We start from the raw sequence: 20,970 nt of genomic DNA on the forward strand, positions 1-20,970 counted from the left end.
AGTTTAAACTACACGTTGCCCTCAGCACAGATTACTGTAAAAGTGGATATTTTGGCACGACTAATTTTTCGCGCTTGGCTGGGTAAGAAGAGTCTTGCGTGTTTTTTATTCTGCGGAACCAAGACATCGACTACTGGAACATATGACACGCAAAAATATTCGCGTGCTTTTATTTTCACACTAGCGTGAAAATATCACCACTGCAAAAATTTCCACTTTTACAGTCCTCCAAGACTGTGAGACTAAATATGTGTTAAAGGGATGGTTTAATTTTGGTTGAGATGGAGGATTCAGATTTTAACTTGTGCAAAATAATTAGAAAATACTTATCAAATATCAAAAAGCCTACAATATTGTAAAAGACAAATTCAAGGTTTATTTGATGAAAGTCGGTTTTGGAATGGCTGAGATACCCAAGAACAAAGCAAACAAAGTGGTCCTAATAAAAGGTGGTTCCCACCTTTAATTAAGACCTCTTTGTGTTTTTATATCTCATCCAATTCAACGAAAGCAATTTTCATCAAACCAACTTTCCATTCCTCAAAGAATTTTGTGCTCTTTTATATTTCATATGAAGTTTCTCAGTATTTCAAACAAAAAAGTTGGAAACCTGTAGCCCCATCTGAGCCCAAACTATACCATCCCTCTAAAGTATATCAAGACTCTTACATCCTAAAGAGTTGTGGTGATCCAGTTTGAACCTACATAATTATATTCAGCCTTGATACAGTTAATTTTGTTTAATGCACACATGCATATTTGATTGAGGTCATGTGGAGAGTTGATTTCAATAGTAAACAGCATAATTAGCTCACCTGAGCCAAAGGCTCAAGTGAGCTATTGCGATCGCCCTTCGTCCGGCGTCCGTCGTGCGTCGTGCGTCGTGCGTCGTCCGTCGTCCGTCGTCCGTCGTCCGTCGTCCGTCGTGCGTCGTCCGTCGTGCGTCGTGCGTAAACTTTTTACATTTTCATCTTCTTCTTGAAAACCCCATGACCGATTTTCATCAAACTTGGCAGGTAGCATCCCTAGGGGGTTAGGAACTCAATTTGTTAAAATGGGCACCATGCCCCACCCAGGGGGCCCCCAGGGGGGCCCAAACCCCCCAAAATTAAGGAATCTGTAAAAATCTTCTTCTCTAGAACCAGAAGTGATAGAGCGAAGTTAATACTATGAGTTAGTACATTGATGACTGTAGTTTCAAGTTTGTTCATGGCAGAATCAGGGGTGCCCCCCTTGGGACCCAGGGGAGGGGGGTGGGGAAGGGTTCTAATGGGGCCTAAATTGTACATTTTCATCTTCTTCTTGAGAACTCCATGACCCATTTTCACCAAACTTGGCAGGTAGCATCCCTAGGGGGTTAGGAACTCCATTTATTAAAATGGGCACCATGCCCCACCCAGGGGGCCCCCAGGGGGCCCAAACCCCCCAAAATTAAGGAATCCGCAAAAACCTTCTTCTCTAGAACCAGAAGTGATAGAGCTAGGTTAATACTATGAGTTAGCACATTGATGACTGTAGTTTCAAGTTTGTTCATGGCAGAATCAGGGGTGCCCCCCTTGGGACCCAGGGGGGGGGGGGGTGGGGGTGAGGAGGGGTCCTAATGGGGCCTAAATTGTACATTTTTATCTTCTTCTTGAGAACCCCATGACCCATTTTCACCAAACTTGGCAGGTAGCATTCCTAGGGGGTTAGGATCTCAATTTGTTAAAATGGGCACCATGCCCCGCCCAGGGGGCCCCCAGGGGGCCCAAACCCCCCAAATGAAGGAATCTTTAAAAATCTTCTCTAGAATCAGAAGTTATAGAGCTGAGATAATACTATGAGTGAGTACATTAATGACTGTAGTTTCAAGTTTGTTCATAGGAGATCCAGGGGTGCCCCTCTTGGGGGTAGGGGGAGGGGGGTGGTTGGAAGGGTCCAAATGGGGGCCTGAATTGTACATTTTCATCTTCTTCCTGAAAACCTCATGATGGATTTTTGTCAGACTTGGCAGGTAGCATCCCTAGGTGGTCAGGATCTCAATTTATCAAACTGGGCACCATGCCCCACCCAGAGGGCCCCAGGGGGCCCCAATTCCCCCAAATTAAGGAATCTTGAAAAAATTGGGCCCTTATTGTACATTTTCATCTTCCACTTGAGAATGCCTCGTCAAATTTTGGTAGAGCTGTGAATAATTTAGATTAGTGACTGCGTGAAAGGTGAACTTGCGATACTCAGGTGAGCGCTAGACCCGCGGGTCTCTTGTTATTTGATAGTACAATATCACAGAGAAGGACAAAAATGCAAAGAAAAAAAAGGTTGTTTTCACGACATATTTAGCCAGTATACTTTAATTTTTTTAAAATTGGGACTTGTGAGAAAGTGTATTAATAAAATTATCATCGGTAATCAAAATGTGAAGCATCAGTTTTTTTTTCTCTCTTCAAGGCAAATTGAAGGTTGTTTGATATTGCAGAAAAAGTGTTTTTTAGAACATTTTTTCTGTGTCATATGCAGTCCCATAATTTTACGTGTGGAGTGTTGTATTTGTAGCTTTGCTGTTTTGTTTTGAATGTTTTCCTCTCTGATAATCAAGTCTATACACATAAATATGAACCTATGATATGTGGATTTTCAAGACCCCCTTATCTGCATTGATTTAAAACCCATGCAGGTATCGTCAGCACCACCAGCAGTATGGACCCCGCCCAGCCAGCCCCCTGCTGCGCCCCTGAGTCCAAGCCAAACCTCTCAGCCCTTAAGTGTGGACACTCTCTCAGACCCCTCCCACATTCTGGCCCGGGGCTTTGCCTCCCCCCAGCCCAAGTCCCCCCAGCAACCGGTGGTGGTGCACAGTGCCCCTTCACAAGACCAATACGCACCGCCTCCCCCACCGCCCCCCACGCAGGCCCCCTACTTCCCAGCTGGACCCGCTCCTCCGGCTCCAGTCAGCTCTGGTGGAGGACCCCCTCCTACCACTCAAGGGGTACCTGTGCAGTATGATGGAATACCCAACGGATACGGCTTCATCCCTGCCAGTGCAGTCTCGGGCTCATCCGGTGCTCTCACAACAGGTAGGGTTTTCTTTCTCCGTGCACACCCTTGCTACATGTACCTGAATGAATCAAACTAACAGATCAAACATGGAAAGTTGTCTGTCGACCAGCATCGAGAAACTTGGCTATTGATGCTATTATTATTGAGTGCCAAGTTGACATTTTATAGAAGTAGTAAGCTTCCTAGCATATTCAGCTGAGTATGACAGAATTAGTAGTAACTGTCTGTAAGGCAGACTCAAGTATAGTAAGCATTACAAAGTATGAAGAAGTGGAATGCGTAGTTGTGGAGTAGTTGGCTCAAGTTAGACTTGCTTACCCGACTATACTGCAGTACAGTAGAATTCCGACCGCCCTGCATATGATTGATGATGACATGATACTAGTTACAGAAAGTATCTGTGAGCTGCCTGGACTGCATGAACCACAAATATATTAAGGGGACAGACATTTGATGTGGACATGTTATGTAATCTCATTGGTGATAATGTCTAACATCTGGAAATAAACTCGAATGTCGTAGTATAGTCTGCTCCTTTTAGTTTAAAGTGTGAGCCAGAATCCTTGATAATGTAGTTGACTGAAGTTAGAAATGCAATCCTGTATAAAGGCTGTATGATAATCAGTCTTCAATCAGTCTTGTTCTCTTATGGTTGGGTGACCAGTGTTGTCAATGCATGTACTTTACATCTGAAGCATACAGTAATTCATGTATGTAGTAAATATATTCAAATCCCCAAAATAAAGAAATAAAATAAAATGATTCACACACCGTACTCTGATTCATGGTCTTGTTAATATTCAGTAACAAGAGTAAGAAATCAAACAGAAGAGATAAGAGGAAAACATGAAAATTCATGAATTTTTAAAGTTTTGCATGTTTCAATTTCTTTTTACAAACCTGACAAATGATTTTTATATTGACAAAACAAATGTGAGGCCATGACCTTATGTCTTCATTTGATTTGCATAGGTTATTGGGACAGATATGACTTTTATGTAAACAGATAAGAATCTAACTTTTTGTTCAGTTTTGATGAGCTTTGACTGATCCATAAATTGTAATTTTGCTCCATTTATCACAGCAAACTTTGAAATTTGGAGTGGAGTTTCCATTCAAGCACGAAATTTTTATACATAATGCTTGACAAATTCATAGTGTAAGATTACTGGGAAGGTATAGAAAGGTAGAACAGATAAAGTGTGTTTGTAAGTAAAGAATAGTATTATTGTGTCTGATTAAAACTCTTTGAAACATTGTTGTAGTGTGCATTTGTTGCACTAAACTTTCAGTTATTTTTATGATGTCTTTAAAATGAAGATCCATGCAATATTGGGAAATCTGAAATCATTTTAAGATGGAAAGGGGAGGGGAAATATCCCAGTAGCTACAATTGCAAAAGTGTATTCTTGATTTGGTTGAGATTTGATGTCGTCACTTGATATTTTTACGACTGGCTTGTGTTGAACGTGGCATGGACTTGTGTAGCTGGTGCATGGAGATATCTGGTTTCGTCATACTCGGGGAAGTTATAAAGATGTATAGACTCTTCACATCTGATAGTAAAACTTTTGTTCAGAATATCATATTGCTGCCAACTGATTAACACACCTGCACAGATAGTATCGTAGGTAATCAGAAGAGACATTCCATGACTTTTAGAAACTCATAAGACCAGCAAGAAAATTTGTATTCGGTTGTATATATTTGTTGTTTGTTGAAAGTAATTTTTAAAAAGTATCTAATAACAAAGTGTTTGCCAAAGTGATAACATGTGTGAGTAGATGATTTTGATCATCTGCAGTCACAGATTTTCATAACCTATGTAGCCTTTGAATTTATATGTATGATATCAGACTCATATTTCTTTTGTAATTTAGGGTATCACATTCGTCTTGTTGTTGTTAAAATTAGTTTTTAAACGAGCGGCTAAATTTCTTTCCCCGAAATGGATTTTAGCATGACTTTGCATGTTTTCGGAGCCAAACCAGCTACTCCATGCTTCAGTAGGCTTGCATTTATTGGAAGAAAAAAAAAATCCCCCTTTTCAATCTCATTTGTGTTACAGGTTTGAGTTGACTATTTTATACTTCCATGAGTTTTACTGCTCATTAATCATTGATTTTATCATCTCTCCCCTTCTTTGGTTTGTTCCTCCTTGTACCTTGCACCCCTCCAAATGTATTTCCACCCTCATTCTTACTAAATCTCATCCATTGCTACTGGAACGACTAAATTAATGTATGCGCTATTGGGCGTCGCCCCAGACTTGTTGACATGGGGCACGCAGCCAGGCTCCGCCCCTTCCTCCTCGACCAATGACAATTCCTCGTTCATCACTGGTGAGACTTTGAGTTGGTCTTCTATGTGTAAATGTTGATTTTGTTGTTTTGCACTGGAAACCAAGCAAACAAACAAACAAACAAGCAAACAAGCAAATTGAAGGCTGACAAACATTCAAAATGTCGCTGAGTGTATTGAAGTGACGTGAGGCAAAACTTGTGTTGTTGAGTCAATATGTTTTTTGAGAAGGGAAAAATGTTCTTTGCGCACCGTAGTGATGTGTCGTAGAAGCAAAATGTAATGTTACAAAATCTGTTGTGTGAACATAATGTCACTGTTCATTTTGTGAGCTGCAACAATGAAAACAAAATCATCCATCTTGTCCAAGTCTTTCTGAAAGCTTTCACACCATGAACATTTGCTTACAAGGTAGTCATATGTTTAGTTGTAGGATGTCATGAAAAGACATCCTTTCTTTCCATCAGAATGCTCTGTAAAATCACATTTCTAAAAATCTGTTTTCAAAAGGGTCATCAATCCTTCATATTTTGGACCGAAATATTGAGATCTGTCATTGGAACGGAATGTATGAGAATGGTTCCTCAGCCCTGTTAAGCTACAATTGTAATTAAAAATATCTCTCTCTGAAAAAAAAACCCTGGTGGTAAATTCTGTTACAATTTTAGACTCACTTTGTATTCTGATGCATAAGTGATGTGTTTATTTGTAGGACCCACCATAGATCTGACATCTTTGATCTTTGATGTCGGCCCAAAGAGAGACAACCTTTTTCCCAAAGAGAGACAGCCTTCTGGAATTAGTCTCAGTGCCTTGAAGTGAGACTATCAATTCTTACTGACAGCGGCATCATCTGCTTGACATAGAAATATCTAAATTCGGCAGTAGCAAAGTTGTTGGCTGTCTTTGTTTTCATAAGAGATTCTTATATTCGAAATACAGTCCAGAGTTTTCAGTCAGCCAGTCAATTTTGACAAAACTACAACAGCGTTAAATCAGGAATATGATATGGATCTAATCTAAAGTGAAATGATAGAATTGTAAGGCCTATGCAATGCAATGCTTATGTGTATTCAAACACAAAACTGGAAGACACTGAAATACTCATTTTTCTTTTTTCTTTTTTCTTAATTGAGAGAGTGAAGACTGGAAGCTGAAGGATGGTGTTTTGTCTTTACCTCAAGATTTACATGCTCTGGTCACGTCAGATTTCTTTTTTTTTTTCTGTGTATTTGGTGTTTCATGTCCTTTCAGCACTAGTTTTCATTATGAAGCTTAACTTTGTTCACCCCACTGTAGGTAGAGTTGCTAGCACAGTGCTTCGTGTGCAGGAGGGAGAGAGAGATTGAGAGAGAGAGAAGGAAGAGATTGAAAGAGAGAAAGAGAGAGGGAAATAAGGAGGGAATGAAGGAGAGATGGGTAATGATCATCAAAGAACCAAAGTGTATCAATATGAGCGTCTGTAAAACACCCACGGCACATAAGTAGTGAGTAGTAAATGTGCACCACATCACTAGGTAGACTTCATCAATTTTAGTGCTGGCACACCTCTGTGTGTGTATGTTTGTGTTTGTGTGTGTACATCTGTGTGTATGTATGTGTTGTGTGTGGTATACAAAGCAGTTTATAGAAAAGTGTCTTTGAATGCATACCCGTTTGATGTGATTCTTTTTGTTTGTAATGTCTCTTCATGTATAAGCATCAACTTTGCTGTGTCACCAAAGTTCTGTGCATCGCGATAGAAAGAACTAAAGCGAAGAAAAAAATTAAGAAATATTATGATAAACTTGTAGGCTAATTATGCATCTGTCTTTTGTGATGGTCAATTTAGATACATCAGAAAATATTCAACATCATTTATGTATTAACAGATATCTATTGAATGTGCCACTATTTGTATATCTGTTTCATTCCATGAATATGTGCCAAACACAATTATTCTTCACACCTTTTAAAAGAAATTAGTATATTATTGAAACATGTACATTTGCAAATTTGAGTATATTCTTGTAGAAGCAGTTCAAGGAATTTGTTTGTACAAAAATGTAAGAGTAATATTGATTTAGATTTTTTTCCTGGGAGGGGGGGGGGGGGAGGGGGAGCAGAAGGAAATTAATATTGACTGACTGATATGATACATTATGACTGTAAAGGTTGACATCTTTTTTTTTTCATAGTATTGCTTTACTGTAGGTATAGAATCTAAAATATGCTGTTCACTGTCCCATTTCAGATGGGTAATTTGTGTCTTTGTCCCACATTTTTCCCAACATATATTTGTACATATGTAGTTTGCACATGCACTTCATTTTCATCGCTTCAGTATTTGATGCCGCACCCACAATGCTTCATACACATATTTCTTTCCCCTTCATCAACTAATGTGCGTAGATGTATTCTGTGATATGTTTCCATTGAGATTACCTTTAAGTAGATTAGACCTGTAGTTACTTCAGAGATACAGTGCACAGAAAAAAATGTATGTAATCATTTGTATGTATTGGAAGGGTAGGTAGATTAGTTTTTAATGTTTATCATTTATTTTATGATACATGTAAAAAGAAGATAAGTGTCTGGGTAAGAGTGCATGCAAAAGCGCAGATTACGTAGACTTACTTGCATGTACATACACACAAAACTTCCAGAACAATACGAATTGAAAATACATATCTGCATACCAAAAACTTAAGATATGCCCTGAGTGAAAATGTTACTGATATGACAAACATTTCATAGGTGAATTTGGGTTTGAATGTGAAACCTAATCTGATCATGGACTGTTTATTTCCCCCCTTCCAAACCACAGCTTGTGGAAGCTTTGATTAGCAAAAATGCGGAATTGTATTTTGAAGTAATTTGAAGTGAAAAATGGTGTAGTGTTTGTATCATCTGAAATGTCTTTCTAGTCTTAAAATGGATATTTGCCTCTCAAACGCCATCTTGCAGACCCCACCAAGCTACCTCCGGGGGCGCTCTTCCAAAAGCAGACAGTGGAAGGCGACGTCGTGCACACGGACACGTTCTACCCGATCCAGAATGTGACGAGGAACTCGTCGACGGTGAAGAAGCACGAAGCGCCGCGATACGACGGCATAGGACCGAGGGACAAGGATGGAATGCCCCTGGGTCTGAGACAGGTATGAGAGGACGATAATGTAACTGTGGTGACTGATGGGCAGTTGTCGTCAAGGTGATGATATATGACCCAATAAGTGCCTGGATGGGCAAGACTACACAAGTACCCGGGATAGGTCACACGTATCAGCTGTCGATTAGGGGTTTCAGACTCACAAAAGAACCTATTTGTAAATTTCTTCTGATGTGTGCTTCTAAATGCATTTTGGCTCAAACTGTACAAATTACAAACATGTACCCAGAGTCGAGCACAACCTGATTGAATAACACTTCTGAACTGTGATTAGCCAAACACAACTTCGAAATTATGTTTGACAAAATAACATTTTTTTATATTTGCATTCGAACTGACAAAAATTGCTTGATGAGCATTAAATGTGTTTGGAGACGTGTGCAGATAAGGGGCCCTTCTTAGTATAAAAACTCTCAATGTTTGATTTGTGCAGGAACTTTCAGCTTACCGGTAGTCAAAACTTGCAAGTTTTAAATCACTCCAACTTACGACGAGGACATGCTTGAGCAAATTTGCAGTGTAAAAGGTTGCCTTTTAAACAGTGTTGATGTGATTGCTTTAACTTTGTACAGTGCCACATATTTTTGTGTGTGTCAGCAAATTGATTATCTTGGGTATCTATCAAGCAATGGCAAATACATTACTTAATCTTACACACCGTAGAATATGACTGCCTATTAAAGGGAAGCAGTCCTGAGATTTTCACTGTACTGATAATTAAGAAGAGTAAAAAATATAACCTTTCATCAATTTATACGCGTGGACATCAAAAATTGTCTCCGTACGCGATTTTTAAAAAATAATTCCTGCAAGCGATCGTGTAAGAGCCTGCCAAAAGGTGCAACGTCATTGATGCCCTACTCTCAAGTTGACAGCCGTGCCTCAGAAAACCAATTTAAGTGTTCAAAATGATCATATCTGATTTTTTCATAAAATGTGACAATATGTGGTTTTATTATTTCGAACAAAATATTTCAAGCTTATTTATATATACAATTAATATAAAAATAAATAGTAAACGTGTATTTATAAATAACTAGGGATGACGAGCAGAACACCGCTGCAAAGAGTTGTGCATCGATGACGTATGACTCTCCGCCAAGACTTGCTCATTTGCAGAGTCACACTTTTTTAACCGAAATGTACCAGCTTATTTGGTGATTTGAAAGTTTGTTTTTGATGAAAGTAGTTCATTGGAGGTACCAACAACAACATATTTTCTTAAATTTTGTGAGGACTGCGTCCCTTTAATTCATGGATCTGATACTGTGAATTTATTTGACTGTCTTTTCAAATATTATTTAGTGAAGCAAGGTATGTGGCCTTTCAATGTCTGTGTTAGTGATTAAGCAAAAGTACCTTGATGTATCGTGATTCCATCACAATGATTCCAAAGTGATAACAGCAGGGGAAGATTCTTAAATCTTTTGGTGATTGTAAATTCTGTAATCTCATTGGTCAATCGTCTTCTGAATATCTCCTGTATTTCGTGAATGAGGTCCTTGCCCTGTACATGTATGTTGTATTTCATGTTTTTCATTGTTGATGATCTTTCACAGCCGCAAAACTTGAAGATTTTCTAAGAGCCCATAGCTAGCAACAGTTACGAAAGAAAGACTGACAATGCAGAAGGGGTGTGTAGACAAATGTTTCTGAAATATAAATTGTTTTTGTTGAAAATGTACCAACGAGAGTACACTACAAAATTCATCTGGATCTACACACTAACAGATAAAATTGTTATTCCTTGCTCGTTCTCACCAAATACGGCAGTTTCATGCCATATACCATGAGACCTCTAGCCTCAAACAAGGGGTAACTAGTAGTATTTCTCACATATGTTTCTTTCTAACTTCTTCTCTCATCGGCAGCATGTGAAGGAAGACAATAGACACGACTGGTACAAGGAAATGTTCAAGTCGATTCACAAACAGGACAATGACGAAGGTAAACCCACCTCACCCCCCAGTCATCTCAACTACTGAAATCACCCACTTTCCCCATTAACATCCCCTTCCTCCCCCAACCCGCCCACCGTTCATACCCATTTCTTCTCTTTTTAATCTAATAGGGGTGTAAGTTCAAATGACTTAGCTATACTTGGCCATCAGTCACTTCACTACACATTATCACACATTGTGTGTTCTAGGATATTAACCTCTTATAATACCCGTATGGATTATTGATTTACATTTGGGTATCAATTCCATAAATGAAGCATTCAGTCAATGAACAAGATTGATGTATACATCTATATCACTTGTAGACATGGACATATAGATGTGGGAACTTATTACTGGGTCCCATTTTATGAAGAGTTATGTTTGATCGTACGCTCAATTTATCAAGTGTAACTCGGTGAATAGAGCATAAGATCGATATCAATCGTGAGGCTGTTTCAAAAAGATACGTACAATAAGCTTGACTTAAAGCACAAGTTAATAGTAGATTGAGCATAATCTTTTTTTAATTTCATCAATCGTAAGATCAATCATAAGATCAATCTTTATAAAATGGCCCCCAGCTGATCTCTCTGACATTTAGGACAAACCATTATGCAAAGGAACATTGACCGCTCCCACACTATGATAATACTTTTATTTAAGAGTGATCTGGCCTTTTCAACACTTGTACTGTAAACCCTTATGCATAGCAGTGGGAGCACTGACTTTTAATGGGATATTGTCTCTTTGAAATCAAATGTACAGTAATAGCTAATCATTCGTAAAGAAAGTGAAAATACAGCTACTTGAACATTTTTCACACTTACCATATTATGATATAGAACTCAAACATCAGTGGTTTTCATACTTCAAGGAGGAAGAATGCACCGAATCCATTGAATTTTAAGGGAGTACCAGTCTTCTGTAAATTGATAAGATATGCTACAAATATTTTCAGTTACCAGAGCAAATGTTAAACCAGGGATAAATAGCTTATTAAAATCCATTAGAACATCCAAGTCACTGTTACTTTAGGATAATAATTAACTGCAAGCAAATTTGTATGAATTATATCTTAAGCATAAGTTGCCATAATCACAGTGAGAAATTAATGTTGACCTAGTCATTAGATTGCCAATACTGTTTGATATCTGAATGAATATCAAACTGACTGAGAGAAGACTTGTGCAGTGACACTCATACAAACACATGCACACGCCAGAATGCAGTAGAGTGCAGTTATTTCCACAAGCACTTTGTTTCTGCGCCTTATGTCAACTTGATAGTAGGACATGTTTCTGTTCTTTACTTAATTTGACAATAATTTTTACAAATGCATTTGTTTTTTGTTTGTTATTTCTTTTAAAGCACGAATGCAGTGCAGAAACGTTGACACCTTGATAGTGTCCTTTGGTAACATGTGCAGAATAGGACTTTGTTTTTAAAAGAGTATTGACACTTTACAAAAATGTCATGTGCCTTGATATAATTTGATTTCAAGTTTTCTAAGGATGTTGAGGTAGTTCTGACTAATGAAATTGTTTTATTTCTAAAAGAGCATGGCATGAGAAATAATACCAGTGAAGAGGGTGTTGCACTTTTATACTAAAGTTCAAAGTTCTCCAATTACTGATATCTGTCATTTTGTTTGTTTGTTTGTTTATATAAGTTCACAATCTTCTCAACACCTCTCAGTTACCTTTATTTTTGCTCTGTCTAGCTGAGAAAGTGGGAAAAATGTTAAGTTCTTTTTTTATCCCTTAAAGTTGATTAATCTTCCTTGCCCAAATTATCACCCTAAGGATAAGGAGAAGCATATTTTCTTGACCTTTAATAGCATGTCTAGATTACAGAATACTTTGAAAAGAAGTTCTCTGAAGATGGACTCAGTAAGGTAAAAAAAATTTGCCAAGTTGAATGCGGTGGCTGACCAATCATGTATTAAGTGTTTATTTACAGAAGCATGTAAAGAGATTTAGTGAATTCGATTTAAAAGGGGGAAAAAAACCCCAAATTGCTTAGATTCTAACCATGTACAATAAGGGTTTGAATGCAAAATGTTAATGGTTTGACTGTAAAATCAGTTAACTTCCAAATTGTTCTGCTCACTGTAAATCTGATTAAAGTATCCCATAAAACAGTATTAAACAATATAAATGGCTCCAATGTTACTGTCCTGCCTCAGCTTTTAATAGTGGTTGAGCTATCAATTCATTATTGATGAGTATTTTTTTTTTCATAGAAATTCTGGAAAATTAGATTTCTGCATGCTTGTGTCCCAGCTTACTCTTCTCCATATTTCATATGTATTTTCTTCATTACAGATGGTAATGATGATTATTCAACCTCACAAAACCGTGAAGGTTATGATACACCAAATTTATTTCTTTGCCCTTTCATTTGACATCGCTTAGATATTTGCCTGAATGCTGTGGCACAGTTGGCATTCCATACGTCACATCCATCAAAATCACTCTCACCTCATATGTGATAACTCATCGTAGTAGTCACATTCAAAGTTACTGTTTACAGTCTAGATGAACGCGACACTTGTCTTAACTAACCCATGTCCGTTTTCATCGAAAATGTGGTACTTTTTTTTTGTTTACTCTTCTTGGTTTATTTATGTCACACTCAGTTTACATACTTCACTTGAACACCAGAAAAATATTACCTCCATAGATTTTTTTTTTTTTTGAGACTTATGCCCTTCTGGTTTTCATTGATCAAGTTTGTAGTGATATCTCCTCTCTTTTAGTAGTAAGATTAGAAAGAAAACTTCTGTCATACAGAAGTGGCTTTCTGACCAAGCTGTACTTTGTGTTGTTCTTTTTTTTCCCTCTCGTATTCACTCCTGAAATCATAATGGGGATGAAAAATCCCAGATACATGCTAATCTCGCTGTTGTTGAAATTTAACCTAGTCCAGAAGTGATGTAAACTCTTTTTGTCCTGCCCTCCTATTCCTGTCTTTGCACCCACGCACATGCACACCTGTAATGGAATATTAAACACAGACATGACAGAATCCTGTTACAGATCCAGACATAGGTACCCCCACGAAATTGAAGATGAAAGAAAGGGTAAGTCTCGTCTTCTCTGCAATGCTCATGGGGGAAAAAGAAAGGCCTGCCCTCTCGTTTCTCTCTGTGCCCATCCATAAAAAAAAAGAAACAAAACAAAACATAGTTTTAAGTTGCTTGCGACTGGCTTTCATATGCATCTTGATGTACGGGAATTGAAATAGGTAGAAACTTGCCGGAGTGTAAAGTTTGAAGCTTACTGTTAGCATGCCATCCATACAGGCTGTTGAAGGAAGCTGTGAGAAAGTTGCATCCATAGTGACATATTAAACATAAAAAATACCTTCTATGTCTTTGATATGACCTGACATTGGACATACAGGGCGTCGCTCTGTACAGTCTTTAATTTTCCTCTTTTTCCCTTCACCGGTACAGTAGAAAACCCTTTTATAATAATATACATCAGAAATCCCCCAGAATATCATATTCAATAGGTTACTTGGCTTTAGCATCTATAAAGAGGTGATGTATGCCTTTCCTCAAAATTAACTTCTGCAGCAATCACCAAGTTTTAATGCCATGTAAATGGAAGATGGCGATTTATTCCTCTTATACCTGATATTAGGACATTCAAATCTTAATTAGTTACATCTGCTCCCATGGAGGACAAAATCCTGCCCCCATTCAGGTAGTTGCTGATTCCTAAATCTTGAGATCTTTCAAACAAACTTGAAAAGCCAAGTCCTTTGTGCAGCCTCCAAGAACCAATTTTCTAAAAAGTCACATGTGAGCAACAAAAGGAGTGAACCCTCTAGAGATGCAGATGCAATATGTGGATAGATTGGTCATCGACATGCTGTGGTTGAAGAAGAAGTACAGCATATGTATCACTCCCATCCTCCTGGTTAGTTTTACAGTTTTATCATCAAAGGATTCCTCTACCCTACATCTAGACAATTATTTATCTTTTTGTTCCTTCTCCTCAAGTATACGATGCCATTTCCCTCCCTACGACGTGCTGTGATTGGAATTCTGATGTAGTCTCGTACAATCCTGAGTCACCTTCTTTTCCATCTTCCCATTGAGTAATACGAGGATGACATGAAACCCCCCAGAATCGTGCTGCATGGTACTCTTGCCTTAGTATGTGTCTTTCTTCTACCAGGGTTACATCATCACATGTCGCTTTCTCCAAACTTGATCTTGCGCTTACCCCTGGGCTCTATTTCAGAGAAAGTTGCTATGATAGCAACTCTAGCTTCAATGTCATGGTGATGACAAGAATCTCACTCCCTGATAGGCTGTTGCTACAACAAGTTGCCATTTTAGCAGAAATAGCTATGATGGCATCTTTTATATTGGACGTAACGATCGGCAGTACGGAAAACCATGGGAAGCCATAATTCTTGTCCCATCTTTATTTACCAGCACTCTTTGGCTGCAGTTTACTGGTCTCTCTAGATAACTCCTTAATTGAACCACTGAAATGTCGGTTGTGAAATGGCAATTCCTGTAAGGAATCCAGAAGGCATCTTTTTATCAGAAGGTATCTCCTGAGGCATAGCCAAGGAAACCAGTGAAAATACAGGGACTTCCAGTAAGAAATCTCATCACATTGTGTAATCTTTACAGAAACTTCAGTGAAAAAAAGAAGAAAAAAAGATGAATGAATGAATAAAATGAAGATCAATGTCTTTGTCTGCTGCCATTCAATCTTCAATACCTTGAATCTCAATTATCACTTCATGTAGAAGAGAGTATGCTCCCAGAGAAGGTCTTTAACTTTAGTGCTCCTGGTAATATTTTAGAGGTATCTGAAGATGAACTGATTGTTGACTAAACCCTTTAGGTCTCATTTTGACTGTAATGGACAACTCATCCCAAGAGCAATACATTTTCTGTGATAGTCATTTTAGAGGTGGCTTTTGTAGGAATTTTAGGCACTTTCTCCCTCTATTTATTCTTATTACCAGTAACTCTTTTCTCATGGTTTTAGACTCTGAATATTTCTCTTCATGATTTATTGTGAATCAAGTATGCTCAAGCAATGGATACACCCTCCCCACTGTGAACTTTGATAGCTGCAATGCATGCACCGATCCTGAATGCTCATACCCTTGTCTTATATCAGGAAAGAGCATTTGTCATATAATTTTCTAAGCATCGTCAACTTTGCTGTACTTCCTTGAGTATAGCTCATTTTGTCAAATACTATTGCACTTTCTAGATCACCTTCTTACAGCACACTTTCAAATTTCAATTCTATATGCAAAAAGTGACAGAAGAAAAAGAAAAAAACACTGCACTTCATGCCCTTATTCAAAACATTGGAGTCTCGTGTAGAACAAAAATGTAAGCTATTCATAGATAATTCTTCCACTTATACAGCACTTTTTTTTAAAAACTCCTTTAGAGCATACTTTCACTGCTGAAGTTAAAAATGTAGATTAAAATATCAAAGTTCACACAGACAAATACACATGATTTGAAATGACTCTCTTCATTTTAGGTAACTTGAAGCATGTTCACATGTGTGTCCTTTGTATGTTCATTAGTGTCATACACCACTTGGACCTTTTCTTGATTTCTCTTGGGTCATGTCCCAGTACTATCCTAGCAGCGCCTAATAGGGCAGAGCTTTGGATGCAATTCTTGCAGGGTTCATTGGTATCTCAACGTCTCAGAAGACAATTGGCATTGTGCCCTGGGCTGCTCGATCTGGATCCTCCTAAATTTTACAGCAGGATTCAATTTGTTCAAGCACTTTGATGAGTTTTGTTCAAGTATTAACAACATTTGGTGCCATGGTGGCAGTTTTCAGTGTGATGTGATTATTGTCTAAAGTACATCGGGCAGAATAAGGCATGTTTCAAGTAGCCAAGAGCACGGCAGACTTAGTACAGGCAGACTTAGGATATCCACGTGCTGTCCATGAGTTTGTGAGATAGTGTTTTGTATGCATATAAGAAGGGCAAGGACATGAGCCATGTGATTCATAGTTGGACTTCTATGTTCGATGTTCTCTCTGAAAGACTTGTACACAGTCCAGGTATTCGTTCTCAGGCATGACCTACTGCTTGCAACTGTTATCTTTTCCTAAGTTGTTTTGTGGTGGATATATTGCACACTTACACCTACTTACTGGACATGCGATATGGCTAAAGCAGTGCCTGGTTATATCTTATATGACATCAACGATATGTTCTACCTCTTGTTTTGGATGACTCTTTCTTAGCTGCATGCTGTGAGTTTGTTTGCTATCTACGTGTGTGCGCCACATTCAGCGAAACACATTTCATCTGTAAACACCAATCTCTTCACTGACACTCGTGTGTTGTGTCCTTTTTTGTGCTTATCATCTCACTTTATGTTGATTGAACATGATGAGTTTCATTCTTTCTTTAAATGATGTTTCTCGCAATATGAAAATCTTCTTTTGTGTGAAATCTTTGTCAAATGTGGCAGAAGTGTCAGCATCTGCAAAATTTTAACTCTTCTAACTGTAACTCACAGATCTGCTCATGGTTAATTTGAAAAATGAAATCACAGCTCAAAAATATGCCAGCATCTTTACTAAGCTTGACAGGAGTGAATTCACTAGAAGTGCCAGTGTAGAGACTTTGAATACCAGAGTGATCAACAGACTCTACATCAGCTAGTCTGTGTTTGAAATGCTGCCCTCTATTACCCCCCGTGGTTGTTGGTTGTACTAATCTAGTTCTCTTCTCTTCCCTTGCTTGGTGGCGCTGTTGGTGTTTTATTTCCCACTCCTAGACGACAGCTCAGATAGCGTGTTTGTGAGTGAAAATGAGACTGTGCATGCTGGAGGTGAGAAGGAGTTGTGCCGCTTACTCTTTGCAGTCTCTTTCCAGACATTCAAATTAAACTTTTGTTTACATTATCATAACTACTGACATTATCAATGCTACTATTATTATTATTGTCAATATTATAATAATAATGATGATGATAATAATAATAATAATAATAATAATAATAATGATAATAATAACAGTAGCAATAACAATATCAATAATAATAATAATAATAATAATAATAATAATAATAATAATAATAATAATAATAATAATAATAATGATAATGATAATAATAATAATAATAATTATTATTATTATTATTATTATTGTTGTTGTTATTATTATTATTATTATTGTTATCATTATTATTATTATTATTATTGTTATTACTACTACTACTATTACTATTATTGTTGTTATTATTATTATTGTTATTACTACTACTACTATTACTATTATTGTTGTTATTATCAATTATTATTTTGTGATATTACATTAATTATATTAAAATTATTGACTATATTTATTATCATTAGTAGTAATATTACTCAGCTACTGCTACTGCTACTACTACTATCATTACTACCATTATCATTATTGTAATAATTACCATATACAAGTAACTATCATCATATTATCCTCATCACAATTTTTAGCTATCATTTTTAATGAATGCCAAATTCAAATTAACAATCAGCAGTTTATCAGCCAGAATGCACTTTGTAAGCGTCCATGTATCAAAACAAAAATTAAACACATTGTCCATAAACACATAATAGTAGGTGGAAGTTTGTGTACTAACAATTATGATGAAATGTGGCATATTCATGAATAGATAAAAGAGTAGAGCAAACTTGAGAATAAAGGATATTAACTTTGTCACTCACACCGAAATCACTGACAAACCTAGCTTTGTGTCAATGCCATCTTTTCTTCATGGCAAATCTAGCAAATTTCCACAATGGTACCAGCTATTAGGTCAAAATATATTTTCAAGTAAAGAAGATTTTGCTACATATGAAAAATGTGCATCTTATTTGAATATTTTTAAAATGATACATGGTGTATATCTCCATATCTTCATCATTTTCTTTGTGCATTTGAAATAAAGGAGTTTGACATATTGACCGAACATTTTCAAGATGTCTGAAGTTTCTATGACAGACTACTGTATCAAAGTATAGGAGATTGAAGTTAACTCGTAAAAGACAAGTACCGAGAATACTTGGGCAGGTGTGATTGGGAATGTTTGTTGTAGCAAAATCAGTCTTTCCTCAATGGGTTAAAAATTACACAACTTTTTCAGAATTAGGGCATATTGCTTTAACTAACTTGCTAGATTGATTCTGTAACGTGGAGAAAAGCAATGATATGAAACATGCATGAATATTCTTTGATAGATATTGCATAAACTATTTATGACTGTACTTTGACATACCTATGATAAACCATTTTTAGCACGACTGCAAGGCATGTTTGCTGTGGAATAGCTAGTATGAATACCTGAATGTACTTAGCAAGTGCATGGTAATTTTTGAATGTTAATGCATTTCTGTTGATATAGCATGAATGGAATGCTCAGAGCAGTGACGTACATATTGATTCTTACTAAGCATGACCTCTGTTCACACTTCTATAAAATGTTAAAAGCATTCTTTTTCTTGGTCATCAAACTGCCTGATATGTACTTTCTAGTTATAGTAGATTACTAGTAGTATTTCAAAACCGTAGAATAGATTAAAGATATGTTTTGTATGTTATTTAACAAAGGGAAATGGAAACTTGTGTGTTGACATAAGTCTGTCTTGAAAAAAATTTCCATTGCTAAAGTTAAACTTGAGATATACAATGTACAAAACAAGTGACATTGAAACATACAGACTATAATGAAATACTTATCAGGATACACGGCAATTCTATGTAGATCCTGAAGATGAAATATCAGTGTGTGATTTGACTGGTAATCCCATAATACGATGGCCTTCTGTAACTTTGTTTTTTCACCCTCTTTGTTTTATTATGCATTTTGATGCATCTAGTGACACTTCAACGGATGGACATAGCAGTTTGTAAACAGACACTAAATTAGTCATATATCTACTGCAGTATATACAACTGTAGTAAACAGTGAATCACTTTAGGACTTGTTGGTCATTAGAAATTCATTGCTTCGATACCCCCCCCCCCCCAAAAAAAAAAAAAAAAAAATATATATATATATATATATATATATATATATAACATCTAAGACATTGCATATTGTGTTTAGCCATGTACAATGAAAGTTTTGTATAAGGGCTTTGATACATTTATGTCATTGCTTTCTTTTCCTACATACAGATTCATGGAAGACCGTGACACAGAAGTGAGTGTACTCCACATGAAAAATTAGTATATAATTTTGATGTTGCAAAGTGTGTTCACAAAATTTTCAGGAATTTCTGTCAGAAGTGGCAACAGCCAGACATTGATACAGTTGTGGTAAGACAGTAAGTCTGCAGGTCATGAGTGACTGAAATCTACTTTCTCATTCCATTATGAATACTACTGATTTCCGTGTATGTAAGACAAATGATCAAGATTTGACATTGTACTGATAGCATTCCCTGGCAAGTACTTTCAGTTGTCATAAACCAAGACAATTCTAAGAGTCAATATCATTTATCAAAATGTTACCTGAGTGACTGAGAAGAATAAATGAAAACAGTTCCTAAATTTTTCCCTATCTCTGTTGAAGACATACAGTATGGTGTCTATAAACCTGACATAAAAATGATGATGGGATGAAGGGCTTCATCAAGTACTTACTTATGCTGTGTATTTGTCAGAACTTCCTCGTGTGTCAGAACTTCAGTGTGCTTTTACAAACACATATTACCTTCTTAAAAGGGACTGAGGTAAGGATTCAGGTTTATTAATTTTTTTTTTTTGTGAGATAATGAGAAACCTCTTATGAAATATGAAAGATCATATAATTTCAAGAAGGATTAAACTTTTTATTTGATGAAAATTGGCCTTGATGTTGCTGAGATATCCAAAAAAGCGATCCTAATGAAATTGACAGGCCATAACTTTTATTAGAATCTCTTTGTTTTTCCCTGTTTCCAGATATCTCAATCATTTCAAAACTGATTTTCATCAATTGAAGTTTCCCCTTAGAATTGTATGCTCTTTAACATTTTATAGAGTGGTTTCTAAATATCTCGCAAAACGTTACAAGCTGAATCCTCACCTCAAACAGTACTGTACAATCCCTTTAATGTGGAAAAGAAGAGGAAGGAGAAGGAGAAGAAACTTATCAATGTATAAATGTATTCACACACACACATACACCTTTATTGTACATCCATACTGTGTATATTGAATGTACAATACTTATTTATTTTTCTATGTGTGCGTATGATTCAAATCAGGGATTATGAACCGGAGCCAGTGGTGAAGAACACCCCAGCCTACCGGGTGCAGCCTGGGAAAATAACAGACTTCGTACCTGGTCAAAGTGCCTTGGCCACTCATGAAAGAAATGTAAGTTATGAAATAATAACATTATTATTACCCTAGTATTCCCATTTATACACGTGGGTTGGCCATTCATTGGAGAGAGCTACTTTGCACATTCTTTTTTTGTCTGTCTTAACAGAGTAAAGCTTACAAGAACTTTCGAGTCAGCTAAAATCAATTGGCTGTCAAATGTCCTATTCC

General features: G+C 36.9%; 1 protein-coding gene across 1 annotated transcript in view; it reads left to right on the top strand.

Moving 5' to 3' along the window:
• Positions 1-20,970, top strand: part of LOC139727994 (uncharacterized) — a 191,709-nt gene that overhangs the window by 94,804 nt on the left and 75,935 nt on the right. Inside the window, exons 10-19 of the mRNA XM_071638961.1 lie at positions 2,654-2,799; positions 2,836-3,053; positions 5,304-5,378; positions 8,284-8,474; positions 10,357-10,432; positions 12,753-12,791; positions 17,225-17,288; positions 18,051-18,060; positions 19,171-19,178; positions 20,682-20,793. Of these exons, the coding sequence (XP_071495062.1) occupies positions 2,654-2,799; positions 2,836-3,053; positions 5,304-5,378; positions 8,284-8,474; positions 10,357-10,432; positions 12,753-12,791; positions 17,225-17,288; positions 18,051-18,060; positions 19,171-19,178; positions 20,682-20,793 (939 nt within the window). The remainder of the gene's footprint in view (positions 1-2,653; positions 2,800-2,835; positions 3,054-5,303; positions 5,379-8,283; positions 8,475-10,356; positions 10,433-12,752; positions 12,792-17,224; positions 17,289-18,050; positions 18,061-19,170; positions 19,179-20,681; positions 20,794-20,970) is intronic.

This window comes from Diadema antillarum, unplaced genomic scaffold (assembly GCF_040938485.1).
Source record: "Diadema antillarum isolate AM-2024a unplaced genomic scaffold, OU_Dant_1.0 seq00000161_RagTag, whole genome shotgun sequence".
Lineage (NCBI taxonomy): Eukaryota > Metazoa > Echinodermata > Echinoidea > Diadematoida > Diadematidae > Diadema > Diadema antillarum.